The following is a 24,273-nucleotide window of genomic DNA, read 5'->3' as shown; positions in this document are numbered from 1 at the left end:
ATCTTGGCCGCCGTTCGCGCGATCACGAGGAAATTTGGTACTCACATTCTTTACCACATAAACCACAAGCCAGTATAAACAAATATGGAAATAATGATTTTTTTTATCATGAATAAAATATGCAAATATATTCGTGAAAAACATTATTTTCAAATTTAACACCCAATTTCACTTCAAATTTTCTTCTTCTTTTTTCCAGATGTCATCTTTGTAATTTAATTTTTTCCGCACTGATGTATATATCTTTGTTTTTAGAATTTCATATGTATTTCGTTGTTTTTACATCTTTTGTTTTTCAATTTTTTTTTTCAATCGTTACAGACCATTTAACAACTAAATTAAACCCTAAATTAATTAAGCAGACCAATTAGAACGAAAAATAAGCACCCTTTTATGAATTTCATCTCCCATGTACATGGGCGGAAATCCCAGGGGGGACGTGTCCCCCCTACTCAAAATGGTAGGGGGGGGGGACACAATATCAAATGTCCCCCTACTATTTCTGGTCTTTTATGATGGTAAGAAATTCATCATTCAAAATCGAAATAAAACCTGTATTTTTGTCGAAATGACTTGAACTTTTTGGTGATAACCTTTTTTTCTTTCTTTTTTTTTTGCTTCGTCAAATTTTTCAGCCCCTTGTCCCCCATACCTTTTGGGAGAGATTTCCGCCCCTGCCCACGTACACTAATTTGTAGACAAAGTATAAAAATAAGCCGGCCATTTTCGGCATGACATTGTCTCGTAAAAAGTCACGTGGCATCAGTCGCGATGATATACCCGTATGTCGCTAATTTGGTCTCAAAAGTTGCGCGAGACTTCAAATAAAAAAGTCATACAGTTTTGTAGCGCTATCTTTTTGCGTTTTGGAAATATCGCGCGAAGCATTGAAGGGGGGGGGGGGCATCATGACGCCCCCAGTCCTTAAGGGTTGTGCTTTATTTCTAAATAAATACATCGTACCATCCCCATAATACCAAGTTAGCGCCATCAACTACTATTGATTCATGATTCAACCTGCTCATTTAATATGTCAGCAATCACATTCTCCTTTCGTAAATCAATATACAGGAAAGATAGATTTTTTTTTTGAATTCATACCGTGGATGCTATGATTATATTGGTATAGCTGCTCCCATGTGTAAGTTGTCAAACGTGATAACTATGAAAATCTTTAAGCTTTATATTCTTTGCTGGATTTTCAACAAACCTATAAGATGTTTCTCTCATATTTCTGCAATGAATAATAACCAACTTGAAAACACTGCGGACCTTAGTAAACTTCCCGGTGCTGTACTCTAAATAAACATCATCCATTAAACTTGTTTTCTTCAGCTCCTTCAAGTCGACATCTTCAGCAATATTTCTCTTTTTTATGTTTTTAAATCTTTTTAAAATCTTGCATTTTTCCCCATTGTCATGCCTAGCCTCCAAGTATGTATTGCTTCCAACGTTACCTTTTATAGGCTCTTCGTTGCATAGTTTTCATCACTGTGTACATGTAATTGTGATTTTGCTGATATTCTCACAGCTTCTAACGCCCTCTTTTGTCGGCGGCGGTACAGGAGGTAGACAACGGCAAAGAGAAGGAAAGAAATACCCCAGAACACTGCACAAGTAATCACCGTGACTGTATAAGATCCAGTAAGACCATGAGTAACACCTATACAAGAGAAACCAATAAACAAAGCAATGAATAAACCTAATATTGCAAAAATGTATGAAATGTTTACAATAGCTACAGGTTTGCGACATGGGGACAATTTCATACAGCACTTATGTGTCATTAAAATATTTCAAATACGAATGGAATTTTGTATAGGATTTCGAATGCTGCATCATCTCTGAATATATATGTAATGATTATACAAAATCTTTCCTTTATACCACTCCGTCTCGATTTTTGTATAGAGTTGTATATAGTTTGTTTATAATTAGTATTGAAACTAAGTTTAGGGGCTTGCCTTCTCTACAAGCTTTTGCTTTTCTTGGCAAGTCCATCCGTTCATTTCTTGTTTCTTTTCATTGATAAAATTGTTTAATTTATATTCAACATTTGTTACGAAATTTCATTGATTTGTCTGTATATTATCGATTATATTGAATACAAATGTATGTATTGTTACTTTGATTAAATTTTTAAAAAAAATGTTGAACGGAAATAAAATCTAAATCTAAATCTATGCCATCCACCCAGTATTTACGCCCGTCGGTCATAATATGCAATGGCTGAATAGCATCTCATAAAATGAAGCCTTGATGTTATCTTAAAGGGAAGGTCCGGGCTGGAAATATTTATATCTAAATAAATAGAGTAAAATTCCCAAAGCAAAATGCTGAAAATTTCATCAAAATCGGACAACACATAACGAAGTTATTGAACTTTAAAGTTTATCAATATTTTGTGAAAACAGGTACATGCACATCGTCATGAATTTTCATTAGGTGGGCTGATGATGTCACATCCCCACTTCCAGTTTTATTGTGTTATTACATGAAATCATAAATGTTTCATTTTTCATATATGTGTAAATGATGTGTCTCCATTATTGAAATAAGTTGCGGAATAAATAACTAATGCAATCAGTAATCAATCAAATTGTTTTAGTTCTTGATCGAAAAAATTTGAATAAACCTATCCTATACTTTCATATAATAAAATACAAAAGAACAAGTGGGGATGTGACATCATCAGCCCACCTAATGAATATTCAATGATAAAGACATGCCTAGAACTGTTTCACCGGAATAATGCAAATCTTTAAAATTCAATAACTTTGTTATTTGTTTCCGATTTTGATCAAATTTTCAGCCTTTTGCTTTGTGAACTTTACTCTATTTATTGAGATATAGATATCTCCAGCCTTGAATATTATTTATTCTAAGATTTTATTTTTTTGCGGAAAAAAGCACAAATCAGTGTACATATTATATGTACTCTGATTTGTGCTATTTTTTACTTTCTAAATATTATTTTTTTAATTTATTAATATTCAGAAAGTAATATTTAATTTCGCCCTTCTCTCTTTCCAAAAATCGATCATTGTTAACAATTATCGATTTTTGGATGGTGGTAAAAACGATTGTTTCTTGCAAGGAATGTTGATTAAGCCAGTTTATGGTAGCAAACTTAACTTATTATTTACCACATAAACTTTAAAATCAAATCTCAAATAATGTAATGTTACGTAATCGCGTCACGACGCATGCACTTTGTCAGATAAACAAGTCATATTTCGACACACTCAATGTCGATAGGCATATTCTTTCTGGAGGAACGAGATGCATGGAAACCGGGGACGGGGACCAGTTTAATCAGCAACCACGCACAAAAATATGAAAATTACCTTTGTGAAATTTCTTGTATAATGATACAGCGCCCCCCCCCCCACATAAACACTTTCGAAATCGTCTTACAGCCCGAGAGAATGGTAAAACGTCCACCCCCCCCCCCGAAAAATTGATTTGAATGAAAAGAGAAAACTCAAACAAAACCTCGAAAATGTCATTAAAATCGGATGTTAAAATAGGAATCTTATGATATTCTTAAGTCTCGCTTAATTTCACAAAAGAATGAATGCACACCCTTGTCGGTATGGAAATGAGGGGACTGATGACGTCACACACTAACTAACTAACACGCACATCGAACCCTAGCCCTCTCAGGTGCTGTCAAAGTCACCCCCCCTCCTCTATATCATGTATATTGCCTATTTATTGAAAATTACACCATTTTAAATCACCAATTGAGACAAAAGGGCATTTCTACTATACAGTGCGTATAGAAAAAAAACGGGACAGATTTGAAAAGTCTATACAATTTCAAAGTTCAAATGCTATTAAAAAAAATTAGTTTCGTTCATGCTTGAGCGAACTAGGAATGTTTTTGTCTGGGGTTAAAAAGGAGGCTTGCGCCAAAATGGCATTAAATTATAGATATGATGATCGGACTAATTTTCAAATCATGCGGTCAAAATTTATTTTCAGATCTATTTATTTGCTTGAATTATTCTATTGTTTCTTTTTAATATGCTCTCTGTTAGCTTTGAATATTCCTTCTTCAAGCTAAAACAATTTTGTTTCAATTGAATTATGGGAGAGCATGGATTTTTTTATATTCAAATCCTTTCATTGAGTGCTACAAAGGTTATGGTGCCTTTTGAACAGTGCCACACAGATGGGCGGGCGCTCGTGATGCTCCCCCCCCCCTCAATTAAAAAAAAAATCATGACCAAGAAAAAGAGTGGACAGGAAATAAAATGAAAGATAGAAAGTAAAATGTGTTATTTTCTGAATATTTTGTCAAAATCTATCACAAAATTTGATATTGTATTAAAAAAGTGGGAATATTTGCGTGCTCACTTCGCTCGCTCACAACTTTTTAATAGATTTTCCCGATCTGCCATATCTAGCTCCTTCAAAATTGACTCAATACATAATTGTCATTGAAAGACATGAATCCCTTCCTGTGTTTACTGTCAAGCAAATAAACTTGGTCAAGGAATTAATGACCCCTTGAAAAAAAGATTAATGTCTTTTAAAGGTACATAACATAATTTGTTTCACATAATAAAAGGATTTGAATAATCACAAGTTTTCCCAATTAATAATTCAAATATTCTTGCTTGGGTTGACAAAAAATCTTCTTTTCTCAGTTACTTATGAAGGAAAATTAAAAGGTAAGAGAAGTTTAAATGAAAAAAACAAAATATCAATTAAATAAATAAATTTGTAAATGAAATTTGACAGCATAATTCGAAAATTGTGGCACAGATAATGAAAAGGTCAAGATGAAGTCTCCCGATTAGCAAGAAGTCTGATCATCATATTACTCATATTCTGCAATTCTGGCGCAAGCCTCTTTTTGAACCCCCAACAAAAACGTCCCGTGTTCGCTCAAGCATGAACAAAATTTATCTTTTTTAATTGCATTTCAAAGATAAGACCTTAGAGCATCTATTAACACCAAAATATAGACATCATTATTTGAAACAAATTTTTTATAGACTTTTCAAATCTGTCCCGTTTTTTTTTAATACGCACTGTATAGTACAGCCAATTTTAATTTCTTGCAATGACTTGGATAGGAAAGAGTAGACTTTGCTCTATCAGCTATATATTAACAAGTGCTGGCAAATAAAAGCCTACCCCCTCCGGGATGCAGTTGAAATCACCCCATCCCTTTCGCATTATTGCATATTTATTGAAGAAAAAAAAATCACCGTTTTGGAACCCCCATTGAGGCAAAAAGTCATTTCTGATTACAACTCTGCCTTTTTTACTACCTTGAAACCACTTGGAGAGGAAACAATCATGGCAATAGGCTTTGCTCTATCAGCTACATACAAATATGTGCTGGCAAATAAAAGCCTACTCCCTTCAGGGGACTGTCGAAATTACCCCCCCCCCCTCTTGAAATTCACCATTTTGGAGCCCCCATTGAGGCAAAAGGGTATTTCTGATATATAGTTCTGCATTTTTTCACCCTTGAAACCACTTGGAGGGAAAAGAATAAAGGCTTTGCTTTAACAGCTACATATAAAGCATATCCCCATCAGAGGACTGTTGAAATCACCCAACCCCCTTTTCATTATTGCTTATTTATTGAAAATTCACCATTTTGGTGCCCCCATTGAGGCAAAAAGGCGGTTCTGATATATAGTTCTTCCACTTTTACTGCCTTGAAACCACTTAGGGAGGAAAGAATAGGTTTTGCGTTATCAGCCACATATAAAGAAGATAAAGAAGTGCTGGCAAATAAACTTAAAGCCTACCTCCTCCGGGAGGCTGTTGAAATCACCCCATCCCTTTTGAATTATTGCCTATTTATTGAAAAAAAATCACCGTTTTGAAACCCCCATTGAGGCAAAAAGTCATTTCTGATTACAACTCTGCCTTTTTTACTACCTTGAAACCACTTGGAGAGGAAACAATCATGGCAATAGGCTTTGCTCTATCAGCTACATACAAAAATAAAAGCCTACTCCCTTCAGGGGACTGTCGAAATTACCCCCCCCCCCTCTTGAAATTCATCATTTTGGAGCCCCCATTGAGGCAAAAGGGTATTTCTGATATATAGTTCTGCATTATTTCACCCTTGAAACCACTTGGAGGGAAAAGAATAAAGGCTTTGCTTTAACAGCTACATATAAAGCATATCCCCATCAGAGGACTGTTGAAATCACCCCACCCCCTTTTCATTATTGCTTATTTATTGAAAATTCACCATTTTGGTGCCCCCATTGAGACAAAAAGGCGGTTCTGATATATAGTTCTGCCACTATTACCATCTTGAAAGAGTAGGCTTTCCTCTATCAGCTATATAAAGAAGTGGCTCTACTATATACCAGAAATACCTTTTTGCCTCAATGGGGGCTCGAAAATGGCGAGTTTTTCAATGAATTGGCAAAAATCGTAAAAAAGGTGGGGTTACAGCTATAGTCCCTGAAGTGGGTCAGGCGTCGATATGGCAGCAATTCAACATATATAGCTGAAAGAGGAGAACCTACTCTTTGCTCTCCAAATGGTTTCAAGAAAATGAAATCGGGTTTTTTATACAGCAGAAGTGCATACTGCCTCAAAATTGTGAATTTTCAAATAATTAGGCAATAATGCAAAAGGGGTGGAATGGTTTGACAGCCGCCCAGATGGGTAAGCTTCAATGTGCCAACACTTCTTTATAGGTAGCTGATAGAGCAAAGCATATTCTGTCCGCCTACTCTTTCAAGGCAGTAAAAGTGGCAGAACTATATACATGTATCAGAGATTCTTTTTTACCTCAATGGGGGCTCAAAAATGGTGAATTTTCCAATAAATAGGCAATAATGCAAAGGGGGAGAGGGGGTGATTTTGACAGCCCCCAGAAGGGGGTAGGCTTTTATTTGCCAACACATCTCTATAACTGATAGAGCAAAGCCTATTCCTTCCTCTCTAAGCGGTTTCAAGTCAATAAAAGTGGCAGAACTATATATCAGAGACGCCTTTTTGCTTTAATGGGCGCTCCACAATTATAGTGAATTTTCAACAAGTAGCCAAATACCGAAAATTAGTGAGGTAACTTTTATAGCCTGAAGGAGATAGGCTTCGATTTGCCAACACTTCTTTATATGGAGCTAATAGAGCAAAGCCTACTCTTTCCTCTCCAAGTCATTGCAAGTAAATAGAATTTGCTGTACTATATAGTAGAAACGCCCTTTTGCTTTAATAGGTGATCCAAAATTGTGAATGTCCAATAGATAGTCAAATACCGAAAATTGGTAAGGTAAATTTTACAGCCCGCTGAACATTCTGAAGGGGAGAGGCTTCGATTTGCCAACACTTCTTTATATACGGCTGATAGAGCAAAGTCTATACTCTTTCTTCTCCAAGTCATTGCAAGAAAATAAAATTGGCTGTACTATATGGTAGAAACGCGCTTTTGCCTCAATGGGTGATCCAAAATGGTGAAATATCCAATAAATAGGCAATATACATGATATAGAGGGCGGGGGGGGGGGGGGTTGACTTAGACAGCCCCTGAGAGGGCTAGGGTTCGACGTGCCAGCGCTTATATATATGTAGCTGATAAACTCTACTCTATTCTACTCTTTCCTCTCTAAGTGGTTTCAAATCAATAAAATGGGGTGTACAACAAAGCACAAACGCTTTTTTGCCTGAATGTTGGGTCCAAAATTGTAAATTTTCAAATAAATTGGCAATATTAAGCAAAAGTCCCCCCCCCCCCCGAGAGGGGTAGGCTTTGATGTGCTACTTCTTTAGATGTATAGCTGATAGAACAAGCCTATTCTTTCCTCTCCAAGTGGTTTCAAAGCAATCAAAGTGACTGTACTGTATAGCAGAAATGCCTGTTTTTGCCTCCATAGGTGGTCCAAAAATCTGTTATTTTTCTAACAAATAGGCAATATATAACAACATGATATAGCGAAGGGCAGGGGGGGATGACTTCGACACCCCCACCCCCATGAGAGGGTCAGGCCTTGATGTGCCAACATTTTTTTTTTATGTAGCTGATAAAGAAAAGCCTACTCTTAACTCTCCAATTGGTTAAAAAGCGGAGATAATTGCATTTAATTTTTAACTACCGGTAAACATTATACATACATGCATTATACATGTTATACGTATTAGTCTATGGAAATGCATACAAAAAGCAACATTTATGATATTGAAGAATTCAAGTTTGATACCTTATAAATTTGCTTAGAAAAATGATACAGAGTTGAAATTTCATCCACATGATAATAATATATTAATACAGTTTTCAGGAACATTTCAAGGTAATTGATTCATTTTTCTTAGAATTATGTAAAATCATGTATTTGCAAAATTTTCAATTTTGGGGAAAAAAATACAAAAAATGCAGTTTTCTACTTGAAATCTCGGCTAAATGACCTACTTATCCTCTATAAATAGTACCAAATCGTAGGAAATTTAATTGGCTTTCATATGACACTAACTTCATGGCAATTGGATGCTTATGTAAAAATCTATGTACGAATATTCAAATTTTATGAAAATTTGGCGGCCATTTTGAAAAAAGCGCCCTCACGGGTTAATTTTCAAGATACAGCCTGTTTACCTCATATATTCATATTCAGCGTAAAAAACTGGTCTAGAAGCACTATATGAAAATTTCTCCTTCTCCAAGTGGCACCTTGCTCAATTATAACCCGGACTATAGCTATATCCCAAGCTTTGTTTAAACTTGAACAATTCGTTATTGGAAAATGACGAGGCTCTTTTGGGGGAACCTACTTTAATGTTGTGTTTACACATACTCTTGCTATGGAAGAACAAAAAAACACCCACACCCACCCATAACACTCACACGCGCGCGCACCCTCACCCCACCCACACACACACACAAACAAAATGCTATAGAAAACAAGAATGCAATGGAAAATCCATCGGTCATAACGGGTGTGAATAACGTCCGGGGGAGCAAAGGTTAAAAGAGAATGTTGAAGTGTCAAAGGTTAAAATAATTCTTTAAAAATGGCTAAGATTCATTTTAATGATTCAAATTAATAATAATAGTAATCGTTATGTAAGGATAACAGATTCCTAAAAAAGTTAAAGCATAGAAGTGAAAATAAATGAATATATAAGTAACTCATTTAAACATATAACAATGAAATAATTAAAATTAATATAAGAAACCAATGATAAAATGAATATCATATTTCAAAAGAAGGAATAACAAAATCAATGGTATTAATCTCATCGGTATATATTGGATGTGTAGGGAGGGGGGGGGGTCCTGGTAGATTCACTCGGATCTAATACAGTGGCAGTCTGTGAGTGTTTAGAGGAAAATTTCATTTTATTTTTAACGACATATGTTATAAGCTACTGCAAGGATCCTTGCATCTGATTGGCTTAGAGCAAATTAGACAGTGATAATCATTGACAAAATTGTGAATGAAACGCGCCACTGTATTTTTTTCTCACCTGGTAACACGGCAGCAAGTACTCCGGCTATGCCGTAAGCAAAGAACAGTCCCACATACCCCTGAGCCGCATTCTCGATCCCAAAGAGTTCCACCGCAAGTCCGGTCGCCAGGGAGAAATATAGAGCACGAAGAAAGCCCACGGCTGGAAAGACAGGGAGACAGCTAGTGTATTCATACCTTTGCCCCTTTAGCGTATCATGCACCAAAATTATAACTATCATTTATTGATATCGAGTAACAAAAAAAGATGAAAACAAAAAGTGGTCTACTTTGATAACCATGATAACAATTCTCAGCTACCAATAAAGATGTTAAAGAGTCTACAGATTTCACCATTGTTTTATAAAGTTACTTTAATAGTGACTTATATGCAAATTATAAACCAATATATATATATATATATATATATATATATATATATATATATGTATATATATAAAACAGTGAGGCCTACAGCTCATACTTCATACAATATTGCATTGGAAATTTTTAAGTTTGTGTGTGTCTATAAATCATTTTTATTCATTTTTTAAAAACATTTAAAAGGCCAGTTCGGTTGAATCCTGGAATTAGGAAATGGGCGGCACGGAAATTGGGTCGCCAGTTTTCGAAATAATTAAATTACAATTTCGGGGAGGCATTGTGAAAATTGAAGTTTCGACTCCTACCTGTGGAATAGATGTAGAGTACCGGTAAACTGGATGTTATTAATAGGAGGATGGAGAGGAAACAATTCAGGATGGCGATGATTGGAAAGATGCTTGAAATGGGGACGGGTAGTTTATGGGAAAGAAACATAACGAGGGACCGCCCGAATACCCCCCCTCCTGCCAAAGACGAGTGTAAAATCGCAGTAACTCCAGTAGAGATGCCGACAGAGAAGAGGTAGCTGCCCTGAAAACAAAATATATAAAGAATAATGAGGTTGGAAAGAAAATAGGGGCGAGCGTAGAAAACGATATTTAAAGGAACCAATTTTTGCTTGAGTTCACATTTGTGTTGTCCACGATATCAAATCGACACACTTCGCCTGTTTCGTGAATAGGGCCTATACATGTATATTGTTAGTCAGGTTGAGAAGAATGATGTCAAACATCAGAAGTGGTGTATACATGCATTAGCCTGCATTTACATTCGGTCCAAGATTTCTTGTTTTAAGACGAATTTACAAAAATCGAGTGACTAAAACTTATGAGTAATGAATCATCTTATATATTTGCTAGGCAAAATAATTTGCTCTTCCTAATAGAGAAAAAAGGGTAACAAATAATTATACTAATAAAACTAGAAAATTGGTCAGATATTCGATGGAATTCGAAATTATTTTGGGAGATAAATGCAATGGTCTAGTTAAGAAATACTACGCTCCACTCACGAGATTAATATTGCTGAACGACAGCGCTGTAAAAGATGATATTATGCTCAACTCGAAGACCCAGAAAGAAGGCATCGATATCATCTTGATGTATCTCTCTCGCGACGTCGTCACCACATCATTGGCCTCGGTGTCTTTCGTGGTCGCTAAGCATGGTTCATGGACATCAATTGACTCTTTTCCTTGGTCGTCATCATTGGTGACTGGACTACTAATCCGTCCCGAGAGATCTAACGGAGGTTGCCTAAAAAACACAGATTATACAGTGCGTCCCAGAAAAAACGAAACCGAGATTTAGCGATGATTTATCATAACTTAATCATAAATGAAATAGACAAATGACCTACCAATGTAAAGCTTAGAATCTCCTCTTTCATCTGGTATTACTTAGATTATTTCTCATTCACGCATGATTGAGCAAAAACAATTCGAAGAAAGGATGCCAAAACTCATTTGGCGGGGGTATCTGAATTTCAAAAAGAAAATCACATGACTGAAAGGTTCAATATCTTCTCTTTTCTGTGATACCTAAATCACAGAAAATGGTCAAGTAGTAAAAAAGGTATGATCGCTCGAAACAATGCTTGTATTTCCATAATATCATTAAATAAGCGTGTTTTCACCGGTTTCCCACAGAAGCTATCGCACGGTAACAAAAGACTTAACGCATGGCTGATCGTCAACAAAATCGGAGTGTCGAGAGAGTTTGAACGCTAGCCTGTAAATTCTCTTCATTTTATGAAATTATTGAAATTCAAGCCTTATTTCAAATAACCAGAACTTTGTTATTTCTTGACCATTTTCTGTAATTGAAGTATCAAATTAAAGAGCAGATATTGATTTTTTTTTAAATGTGGTTTTCTTTTTAAAACCCAGATACGGCCCGCCAAGTGACTTTTTGGTATCCCCTTTTCAAATTGTTTTTGCTCACTCATGCGCGAATGAAAAATAATCTAAGTAATTTCAGATGAAGAGGAGATTATAAGCTTTAAAATGGTAGGTCATTTGTCTATTGTATTTGCGATTAAGTTATGATAAATCATCGCTAAATCTCGGTTTCGTTTTTTGTGGGACGCACTGTACAGTTAAACCAATAATTTAGATTAAAGTAGCATTTAATCAGCCGCGGATCTGAGATTTTCATACGAGAGAGGGACAGGGAGCATGTCATGAAATGACAATTTTGAAAAATGAGGATTATCGCCACTCGTGGGTAGCATTATCCAGTACAGTTTATTCTGAATACCTGTACTTTACACCTACGTGTAAGGGGGGGGGGGGTGTTGTTCATATTTCTTCCGGTACAAACGCCGATTTGAATAGGTAACTTGTTCCTAAGAGTGGTATAATTGAATCCGTTTTATCTTCCTCGTAATTAATCTAGTTTTAATTGACAACCATTTTAGAATGACTTGTGATTCTTAACAAGTATTTTGTGTATAGTCTTTGTAATATTCCCTCCCCTCACCCCAAAAAGAAATATATTATGCAGCCACATTTATTTGTATGAAATCAAATTTTCATGTCACATGCATGCATGAAGAATAGATTTCTACATACCATTTAGCATATGATTCATCTCTGAAACAAATGCGAGGTAACGCATTCGTATAAATTAATGTAAGACGAGATCGTGCTTTGCGTGCGTAACTGACCAATCGCAGAGCGTATTTATATACTATTGACTCTGTTACCTGATGAATATAACAAGAAGCCCAGAACAGACGAGTGTGCATGAAGAGAGGAGGCGAACCGACCAGCGCCACCCCCATGCATCGGCAGTCACCTGGATGACGGGACTGAATACCAGAACAGCTGAAAGATATGATATAGTCGAAAGATAACGTTTAGTCGAAAGGTGTCGTGTAGTCGAAGGATGCCATAAATTATGGTTGAAAGATAACGTGTAGTCGCAAAATGACGTAAAGTCGAAATATTATAGTCGTAATAATATAAACGTATTGTCAAATGATAACATAGAATCGAAAGATGGAAAATGCAGATCGAAGAAGTAACAACATCTTACCTATCTCATAAAAAAATCCCATGGAAGACACAGGACCGGTACAGGACTTCCGGTCAAAGTAACCTGTGACATAGATACATCCGGCAGTATAATAGATAATCGTGCTTCCGCCGAACACCAGACTGTACGTGAGATACATTGGCCATATCTGGTGCGGGAAGCTGGTGGCAAAGAGCCCAATGGCGCAGGCAAGGTTAGACCCGACAAGGGTGTAGCGATAGCCGAGGACTTTGACGATGGGTGCGGTGAGTGGTGAACACACACTGAAGAGAATCCATGGAAGACTACCTAGCCAGTCTAGGAAGCATACAGAAATAAGAAAATTTATTTTACAATATTTCAATAATGTATTCATCTCATTCCTCTACCAACCTTATACAATTTCCACTTTATATTCTTTTACAGAAAGAGTATAATGTGGACACCTCTTGGACAAACTACGTGGAACCAGAAACTCATACATTCTGTGATTCCTTTGAGGAAAACTAACGTGAAATCATATCGAGTGAGATATAAGAATTATCAATTATTTTTTCCTGTGATAGAAACCCGGTTTAGCTGTGGATACCACACCCCGCTCCGGGGAAATAACGTCCAATATAATACTCGGGTTCTTCATGATGTCGATTACGGGATCTTGAAGTATATAGTTGAGAAATAGATCAAAGGAGATAGACGAACAATTAATCCGTTTCTTTTTTTTTCCTAGGTCAGAAACCGGGTCTTGCTTTTGATACCACACTCCGTTCCGGGTAAACTATTAACCCGGACAAAAGTCCGATGTAATGCCCGGGATCTCCACCATGTGTACGGGATCTTTATTCATTAGTTGGGAAATAGGAAAAGGGCCAGACCTTACCCGCAAAAATGGATGCATCTTACCTTATCCCGGTTTTTTTTTTTACCCTGAATGAGGTGTGGCACCAACAAACCCAGTGTCCAGATTCGGTTATCCCGACCCGGTTTTCGAAAGAGGAGTGAGGGGAATGAGAACATGGAGAATGTGACTTTCGTGTTGACGGTGCAAATTAGAACCAAAGTTTGGTGTAAAAATACATGTATCTTTACTTACTTAATTCCATCACAGAAGCTTTAAGATCCTCTTCGATATAGATGAAGAACATGCTAAAGTCTCCAATAATACCAAAGTTGAAAACGCTGACCGAAGCCCAGATGAAAGTAGTGATCCATCGGAAATACGTTGGGTCTTCCCACAGAGCCTTGCAGGTAAAGTTTCGTTTGGCTGAAGGCTTTTTGAAATCGACATCATCCTGCTTCGAACAAACTCCATCTCTACTGGCAAGTTTATGTTCCACAGCCTTCCCCTTCGCAGTCATGAGTAACAATTTTTAAATTATGTGTTCCTGAAGAAATCGGGTTTTCAGATGCCTTCAGACTTTTTTTAATTCTCCTATGTTTTCAGTTGTTTCAATTAATATGTTTGTTATCCAGTGTACAAAGATGAAGTAGAAAATGTTATTATGCTGTTCGATTTTAAGATTTGTAAATCACTGATGCAACAAATTGATATTTTTGTAGGGGGCAACAGGAAAACATTAATGTTTTATTTAGAGATATATTCTCGTATCAGCTGCACGATGAGAGATATCGTTTCCTTTAATAGAGCGGCCATTCACTAAATTCTTACCTCGAAACTCAAGTACATATCAGTATCGTCTAGATGTGTTTACCTTTGATTATTCTATTAAAAATAAAACTGCGTATTATCAGGTTTATTTGATATGACGGCAGCGAATCAGCTGGTCAGACAGACTATCACTTGTTTACTTTGATATGCAATGCTAATCCTACTTCTGTTTCCGGTTCACTGGCGCGAGCTTGGACATCTTGTGAAGGGCCAACATCTGTATAACAAAATTGAGAAAAATTAATTAGTTACGTCTCTCACTCCAAGCATAAAACAGTAATTGCTTTCATTGTCCTGGGAAGCAACCCCAAGATTTTTCTTCCCTGCATAGGTTGGTAAGCTTAAAGATTTGACCAAAATATTTATTTGCAAGCGACCACCCCCCCCCCCCTTTATTTTTTGCCTGTCATTTTTTTTTTGTCTGACCAAAATCACCTTTATATTTAAGCGGAAGTAATTTGTGTTTGCTCGTTATTCCTTTTTTAATCAAAACCACCTTCACCGGCTCTTTAATCTATTCATAGTTCAAATTCGTTTCCAGGCCCCTGGTCGCATAAATTTCAGTTGACATTTCCTTGTAAGTCACTTGTACAGTTTACTTGTTTTTACATCTATAATTATGCATAATTATATAGACATTGTGCTTATACACTACGTTTCCTTTAATACTGCTTAATAGTTAAATTATTCAAATCTTTCTTATGAATTGCCTTTATTGGTGTCAATAAAAACAAAAAGATGAATAAATATTTCCAAATGAAACAAGCACTTCGTAATTCCGAAGGTTGTTTATCCCGAAGGTTCGTAAGTCCGAAACACGTAAAGTGCCTGTACCTTGATGTTCGTTAATCCGAAAAAGAAAAAGGGTTCGTTAATCCGAACATTTGTGGCGTCATTCCGAAGGTTCGTTAATCCGAAAACAAAATATGGTTCGTCATTCCGAAGAACCGTTAGTCGAAAACGAAATAAGGTTCGTTAATCCGAAAAATGAAATAATCTGTGGCGATGCCGGGAATCCTAGAGGAGCATGCGTGGTGGAGGGGGATGAATACACCGTTTCATTTTTAATTGTTATGAGAATGGGAAGGCAGGGGCGCGGTCGAACGTATTTTCCTGGGGGGAGCAAAGCCAAAATAGGGGCACATATAAGTAAACATTGGCTTTTTGGTGATATTTTCACCATAAGATTATCATCTGCACTGTTAAAAATATTGGGTAAAAGTTTAACCAGCACGAGGGTAATTGTGTCCAACCAATTTTGGGCAATATTTTACCCAAATGCGAGCATATCGTCCAGTAACGTTAAAAAATAAGCAGCAATTACTTTAGAATGGGCAGAATTTTCATCACACTGGATAAATAAAAATGCCCAATGTTGGTTGGACACATAATTAACCACATGGAGCATTTTTACCCAATATTTTTTTAGAGTTTGTGTTTTGTAATAATTAAGTTGAGCAAGGTCTTTTTGAAGTGATTTATTATTATACATGTATATTGGCTTTTTTACGCGGTTTAGATTTTTTTTTCAAATCTTAGGTTCGAAAACTCGCTTTTGGTCGATTGTGGGGATGATTAGGCCATACTGTTAAAAGTACATCCCGTGCGATATGTTGCGAGCGGTAATCGCAAGCACAAACTTTTTGACATTTCAATAAGAAATGAAAATTAAACATTCCATGCAGTTCTCGTTATCATGAAAAAAATGTTTATCTAATCAAAGAATTAACGCAAGCACGAAGCGCGAGATAAAAATGTATGATATTCCAACCAGAAAACTGGACATTCTAAGCATTTTTATAACGGAAAGAGGGTGAGTTTCTTACTACATAATAATTGAGGCAAGCGCAAAGCGCGAGCACAAAAAGGTGATTTTCTAACCTGGAATGTATTATGTTGTACTTCAAAAAGTATTTCATTTAAAAAAGGGCAAATTTCATTTTGAAAAAAAAAAGCATTTTCCCTTTTGAGAAAAGAGCACTTTTTCCATACGGGGATTCTATTTTTTTTTTATCATAACCAGCAGAAACTGTTAAAAATGACACCCCTCCCCTAAAAAATCCTCTTATATCTTGAGGTCTTATGTGACCAACACACATGCAGTTCCCAATATTCTTGATCCATTCGCTTGATCATGCAGCAATTGCTCAGAGAAAATAAAAATAAAGATGTTTGATCCAAGCGCCAATTCTTGATGCAATACACGCTTTGACCATATTATACACATGTATAATGCTCCGTTGAAACTATCATGCATAATAGGCCTATCCTCTTATTTTTTTAAATTACAATTACACCGTCTTTATTACAAAAATAAATTAATGTCATATTCGGAAAAACGAACCTTTCGTTTTCGGACTAACGAACTTTCGGAATAACGAACCTTATTTTGTTTTCGGATTAACGAACCTTCGGAATGACGAACCTTCGGAATGATGAACCTTTGGAACTATGAATGTCACCCGTGTCAAGCATGGACCTCTTTTCACCCACCTTCGCGAAATGACTGTTAAAAGATAAAATACACCTTTATCATGGTGATTATGATTCGCGTAATGCTATATACAGTCATATCAATTGAACCGACTCCAAACTGATTTTGCAGTCGCAAAATTACCTAATACATTTTCTCAGGTTGAAATTGCTTTCGCCGCCGGGGTGACTGTGGACGCAGAACCCTTTCAAGAACATAGGAAATTTGTTAAAAATCCCCGTCAAATAACAATGAAAAAGCTGAGAGGTCTTCGTCGAAAATCGGTGAACCGAGTCCAGAGTCCAGGGCGAAGCTTTGTTTTGATTCACCTATTTTCGATATTTTCTTGGTAATTGCTCTTTATCATGAAGGGCATTCGACAATGCATTATCTATGTTCTAGTAAGCTTTCTGCGTCGCGCTGCAAAAACTCTCTAATGCGTATGTATGGTCACTCCATGGCCCCGTCTTACAAAGAGTTACGATTGATCCAATCAACCACAACTATGGAAAGCCAACAACGTCAACATCTAAACTACATGTTTGTTCCAAATAGTTTCTGGATAATGTGATGTATAAGTTTTCTTTACATTTCAGGACGCTTTTCTTTGTTTTCAAAGGACATTGTGAAAATTTCCTAAAGAAAGGAATTATGTCGTTGATGGGTTTCCATAATATACTTGAGGTTGATCGGATCAATCATAACTCTTTGTAAGACGGGGCCCTGCTGACTTGATGTGTAAAATCCGCAGAACAATGCATGACAAACGCCAAACTACCGATAAATGGTTATTAATAAGAATGTTTAATATATTTCCTGTTCTTTAACATGTTTAAAGCGTTCAGAGTAGCGGTGCCAAAATTCCATATTGTACTGTCAGCATATGCGTGTAAACCTTAACATGATTCAAGAAGCACTTCGAAGCCACCAGTAGACAGGAAATGTTCTCTTAGTGAGTGAAGGAAGGTCCTCTGTAGGATGCCACATGGGGGTGTTTCATGGAAAGTCTTTATACTGAAAATTTGCTATGAGCAAATTAGACGCAAGAATCTTGAAAGTCTAATAAAACCAACAAAAAAGAAACCTAACATTACGGGTTGAGTAACTTCCTTTATAGAATGTTTCCATTTGTGAAAATATTGGTTAAACATCGGCAAATTTTGTTGCATTTTGCGTCCGTTCCGAGAAAATCCAAACTTTTCGACAAGCATCAAGAAAGAGGTTTTCCAAAAAGTAAGGAAAATGTGATACCAACCGATTTTAACCTCCATCTGATGCTATTATCTTTGTCCTCTTGGCTTCTTTTTTTTAAAGGAGAATGAATCCTTTGGAACAAGATAGATTGTGTGAAAACAGAAAAATCAAAGAAACAGATCAACAAAAGTTTGCGAAAAATCAGACAAATAATGAGAAAGTTATGAGCATTTGAACATTGCGATCACTAATGCTATGGAGATCCTCACATTGGCAATGCGACAAAGATGTGTGATGTCACTAGTATATATTTCACTTAGACTGCCTTTTTTATCACATCTATCAGTAGATCATGTGTTCTTACTATAGGAAAGCATGTAAAACAGATTTTTAAAGAATACATCACGGATAAAGAGTTTAGTTTGTATCACCATAAGAAAAAGCAAAAAGATACATTTTGGGGGTATTTTATAGTCCATGAAAGGGAAAGTTGTCCACATGTGACATTATACTTCCTTGTCGCATTGCCAATTGGAGGATCTCCATTGCGTAAGTGATTGTAATATTCAAATGCTCATAACTTTCTATTTTTTGTCCGATTTTTCTCAAATTTTTTGGTTCTTTTTCTTTGATTTTTCTGTTTTGACACAAGCCTACTTGTTCCAAAGGTTTCATTCCCCTTTAAGCTTTTCAAAACTATCTTGCATGAAATAATATGTCACAATTTTTTAATGACACATTCTTTCATTCTGGCGAGGGCGCACTAGTCATTCGCAGTAGAATTTAGCGATCGCGAAACTAGCGAAACCATGATTTTGACTGTAAGGTCGTACCTTCCGTTTGGTTAACGATTTTAGTTGACTTTGTATGAACTGAGAAATTTTGGATTGAATATCAACTTTTTGATAATTTGTTAAATGTGCGCAAATTATGGTTATCTATGATACAGCATGTACATAATAGTGCATTGTCATTGTTTACATTTTATTTTCTAATTTCACATTATATTACCATCGTAGTAAGTATTCTCGATGTTATTTTTTTTTATTTTCTTGTATCGTCGTAGCATTATTCGTAATATTGAAGTACATTTTCATATCGTGATTTTTTAATAAAAATCAGCTGTTTGCTGACTCGATATTTTGTACCTGAATATTAAAAGCATTCTGATAATCAATTTAAATTAATATGCCAGATTTTGAAATATCGTTGAAAAGGACTCTGTTAAAAACATGACAGTAAGATTTGCACGTCTAGTTCAAGCTAGAATTTCTGTGGCGCGACCGAACTTACAATCTATGTGAGATATGCTCATGTTCAGGAGCCAATGGACACGACATGTTGTTGGCCCACGTCCATAGCATTCATATAGGCTATAATACTTGTACCTACGTCATAATATTTTGACTTCTATTGCCGACTTCCAATTCCATGGACCTGCACGGAGTAAGATGTGGACACCCGGGGGGGGGGGGGCAATCAGATGTATCGGTTTACATATATGCGTGTTCAATGTGTTTCCAAAATACACCTATGGATTTCATACTTCTACGCGGAACCACCCTTATTTAGGTGTTTCTCGTGGAACCACGCCCTAAAAATGTGTTATTGAAATACATGTATATTCCTCCTATATCACTTCCTCATACACGACAGAACTATATACAAATCATAATAACCTTTTGAAAGCTAACATCATATGCGAACTGACTAACACAATTATTTCATTTTATTTTTACTAAAATGCAAAAAGAACAACAACTGCAAAATGGAATTGTATTTCTGTTAAATTACAAAACCAGTATGGAAAATGTACCCAGTTAAAAGCGTTCTACCACTTTGAATGAAAAGCCTCGAAAAAGCACTCCCATTTAGTTCAAATTCTATGTAACACGACTATTAAGCATTCATGAAAATGTACCGTTCTGCACGTTTTGTCGAGCGCGCATGTGTTACACATGGTGTAGGCCGAGCATGTGCGGAAATGCCCGGGGGACTTCCCCCTACCCAAAATAGTAGGAAGGACACAATATCAAACGTCCCCCTACTATTTTTTGTCTTTTATGATGGAAAGAAATACATTATTCAAAATCGAAATAAAACATGTATTTTGGACGAGATGACCTTACTTTTTGGGTGATAACCTTTTTTTTGTTTTTGCTTGTCAAATTTTCCGGCCCCTGGTCCCCCTTCCTTTGGGGAAAGATATCCGCCCTTGAGGCCGAGACTAATACCCCCCCCCCCCCTCGGGGGGGGGGGTTAAAAAAAAACCATCAACAAAAGGAAAAGGACCGAGTTATATTAGGCCTACAGATTGAATATAGCAAATAGGGGAAATGTTTGAAGTTGTGGTTTAACTATGGATAGTCAACTGTGACTCAAAGAACTAACTGTAGAGGTTAATGTACATTTATTTTGTATTTTTTGTGACATCACACATTAGTACTTTATCAGCCTCTCTTATGACAAGACGTTCTGTTAAATAGGCCTATATGATAAAAATGATATTTTTGTACAAATTATATTTTTGTGAAAATGGAAAATATATATTTTTCATTTGAAAGTGAAATTGAAATTGTAGAGTCAACGCTGTATATCGTCATTAAAACATTTGGGCCTGCATAATTCATACTAACATGATACATCGTATAATTTTGATTCGGTAAACATCCGTCTGTCGCAAATTATTACGATGAGAAACCATAAACAACTTAAAGTTGTCATTTTATAAAACTTTTGGTATAATTATTATTCTTAAAATATAAACCTACCGTATGATGTTTGATTCTGATGCTGGCTGAATCCGTCTGTCTTTCCACTTCTGCCTTGGGGGCCAGCTCTTAACTCCAAAATGACGGCCGGAAAGCATGCAGTGACTGGATTTGGTTTCCAACGCTGAGTTGAGATGCTGTCGCAGTCAGAATAAGAACTTGTCAACATGATCCTCCTGTCATCGTCTATCATCTCTGGATGTCACAGTCGCAACCGTGCTGTGCTTTGAAACCTTAATACCTATTTAAATACCAAGCAACATAGAGAGAGAGAGAGAGAGTGCACTTGACCTAGCTGGCCGTTGCTGTAGCTAGGCTATCCACTCTTAACTAGTTTTCAAAATAGGTCACTTTGTATATAGACGTCTTGTGTTCACGCATGCGCAGGCCAGGTCAATGGAGCGACATAATGAAGAGTTTGATTTGCAAAATTGTTCTGTATAATTGTTCATTGTGTTGTCGTTTAATTGTCTCAGTTTGCCTGCATGCATGCCTATTCTGAAAATATTTATGTTGCCGCTTTTTAATGGGGCCTATATCCAGATTTATATTAAGTGATAAGATATCCGCAGGAAGAAGAAACTGCCAACGTCTTAAAACGTGTCGTGGACAAGGTCGGAAAACAGGGGGGGGGGGGGGGACGTCGAAAAGAGAGACGTCAGCGTACCCTGGAAGACGGTTCCGAAAACAATTATATGTTGAAACTTAACCTAGTGAGGGCGGTATAACCCTTAAAGTTCAGTTACAGCCCGGAGTACTGTTATGTAAAGAACATGATTATCGTGTTTAATGAAATATATGCCATTAGCGGTGCACGAAAATTCAGGTGCAGCAGTCAATTCAACAATATAAGTTTATTAATAATCCATATATACATAATGATGTGTATATATTGCACATATTAATAATTTGGTATATTGTAGTCCTATATGAAAACACATTTTATATTTTGTATTGTAATATTTTGAACGCAGAAATAAAAGCGAGTGAACAAAAAATCTAAGCCTCCAAGAGGTTTATGTCATAGGGATCATGGCGACATGCCAATCTGAAGGAAACTAAGTTCCATCATTGATTAGAAAGTGATTTAAACAAATTATGATTTATGGTTTTATACCTCGACAGATTCCGACTTGGAAATGGCAGACGCGATACGGAAGATGCAAGGAAGAGCCTTAAAGAGGGTGGATAGTTTTGGTAATTCCTCAAAATCGGCATGTCACCATTCTAATTAATTTGTATATTATATGAATGTGTATGTCCTAAAACAGTCATGATGTGGATGATATGAAATGAAAAGGTGTTTTTCATGATAAATTATGCTCTTACATGTGTGGATTTTACTTTGTCGGGATACCCAGCTTTTTGAAACGTAGCTGCATGCAGACACTCAAAGTGCGCACCACCGCCTCTGCCGTGCGTGTGTTACGCGAGAACGATAATGTAGTCCTCGCTACACAATTGCGTTGTCAATCAGTTTTACCATCATGACCATAGAGCTATTACAGCTCTATGGTTTTACGAAGCTCATAGTCGTAGATACATTGCCGTTTCCAGACTTTCCTTGCATGATTGCATCACATTACAACGAACGGCAGAGCAGACTTTAGATCTAAACAGCCTTGATCGATATTAGGAGTACGTACCTCATTCCTACCTTCCTTGAAGTTTGAACTTGCCCTTGGCTGGGGGCCGCTTGCATATAACAAACCTCGACCGTCCCATCTTCCCCATTAAAAAAATGCAACCACGATATTAGCTGTTGCAAATAAGTATCTGCTCTCTGATTGCTAATATAACACTGGAACAATTTATAAATCAGAATGAATATAACGTACAGCACAGAATTAGAATTGGAAAAACTTCTTTTTTTGGTTCTTCTCCGACTTCCCGCGTATTAGCCTCAGCTCATGTTGTTTCAGATTGACAAAAAGTTTTATTTTACGATTCTAATGATTCAAAAGAAAAGAAAGGAAAATGAAACCAACAGAAAGAACCCTTACATTCAAAGAAAATTCCAAGATTGTGCATCCTGTTTATGTTTTGGAAATGCATTGATTTAATTCTCACTAAAATGATATATAAACAGTCTTTGGGTTAATTGTGTCTGAATTCGTAGACTAGTACAGTGTGCACGTTTGATGTATGTTCTGTGTATGCAGTAGGACTGGCCGGGAATTTCATTCACTTGTGCGTGGGTGTACACGTGTACGGTATGAGTGTGTGTGTTTGTGTTGAATAGTGCGTGTGGAGACGTTACGTAATAAGGTCAACAGATACATTGCATGCAATGATCTTGTATACCGGGCCTCCTAAAGGTCATGAAGAGTTCAGTTCACTGGTCATGTACATGGAGAGATCCTGCGTGTCCCGAGATAATTTGATTCAATCGAAACCATGGGCCTAGTATACAGCTCAGCATGCCGAGTTTCAGAAAACTGGCTCTCCTATGGAATAAGTAATTTATTGGATAAAGTTCTGTAAATAATGTTATTCAGTTTGATCGTATATCTTTCCATAATATGGCCATTTCACATGGTAATAACCACTATCTCACTAACTAAATAGGCCTACCAAAAGAACAATAAAAATAATAATGTGGGTCGGGTGTAACGTCGATATAGGGCCTCGATATCATTTTATATATTTCCCCATAATTTTATTTTTTTCCTGAATATGTGGAATAACCGCTGAGGATTATATCTATGGTTCAGTCAAGTTGGTCCTTATTTTCAAATCTCTAATTGAAATATAATTCAAACAAGCCAGGGGGCGGTGGGGGCGGTCGCCCCCCCCCCCCCCAAAAAAAAAAAAACGTCCCCAAAAAGAAAAAAAGAGAAAAAAGAGAGGAGAAAAGGAAAAGGGAAGGGAGGAAAGGGAAGAAAGGTAGCTTTGAGTTTTTTTTTTCTTTTTATTCTTTTTTTTTTCTCAAAAGAGAAACTCCTTCACTCTAATTGCTCTAGATTTATATATGAATTTTGCTTCCGCGCTGCGCGCGGTTAAATGACAATATTGAAGATCTCCATTGTTCCCCCCACCCTTTCTCTAACCCTGTTTTTCCACCTCAGCTATATGTGTTTCTTGCCGGGTAAAGTTCAAATGTATACATTAGGGCATGGTTAGGCCGAAGTATATGAAGTTATCTTTTTTTTTAATTGATCGCGCAACTTCTGGTCGGGTCGGCTCCGGTTGGGTGAAATCTTTATATCAATTTCTGCCGTCACCTCCATAAAGTCAACTTCTCCCGCTTTTCAGCTCATTACTAAACAACCATAATTTTGGGGGCAAACAGGTTCCTAATTTAAAAAGAGGAAGGTATAAAATTCGTATCTTA

The 24,273-nt window shown here is 36.6% G+C and overlaps 1 protein-coding gene across 1 annotated transcript; it reads right to left on the bottom strand.

The window, feature by feature from the left end:
- Window positions 1–616: 616 nt before the first annotated feature.
- LOC129274092 (uncharacterized MFS-type transporter YbfB-like) lies at window positions 617–22,805 on the bottom strand. Its single transcript, XM_064108518.1, has 9 exons — window positions 22,586–22,805; window positions 20,940–21,180; window positions 13,926–14,718; window positions 12,854–13,150; window positions 12,522–12,642; window positions 10,828–11,071; window positions 10,121–10,346; window positions 9,451–9,594; window positions 617–1,663 (listed from the first exon to the last, which is right to left on the bottom strand). Exons 3-9 carry the CDS (start codon window positions 14,188–14,190, stop codon window positions 1,461–1,463), a joined length of 1,500 nt encoding a protein of 499 aa, XP_063964588.1. The 5' UTR covers window positions 14,191–14,718; window positions 20,940–21,180; window positions 22,586–22,805; the 3' UTR covers window positions 617–1,460.
- Between the last annotated feature and the right edge of the window lie 1,468 nt (window positions 22,806–24,273).

Source organism: Lytechinus pictus, chromosome 13 (genome assembly GCF_037042905.1).
Source record: "Lytechinus pictus isolate F3 Inbred chromosome 13, Lp3.0, whole genome shotgun sequence".
NCBI classification, from domain to species: domain Eukaryota; kingdom Metazoa; phylum Echinodermata; class Echinoidea; order Temnopleuroida; family Toxopneustidae; genus Lytechinus; species Lytechinus pictus.
The sequence above is the reverse complement of the archived record's forward strand: the minus strand, read 5'-3'. Positions and strand labels throughout refer to the sequence as shown.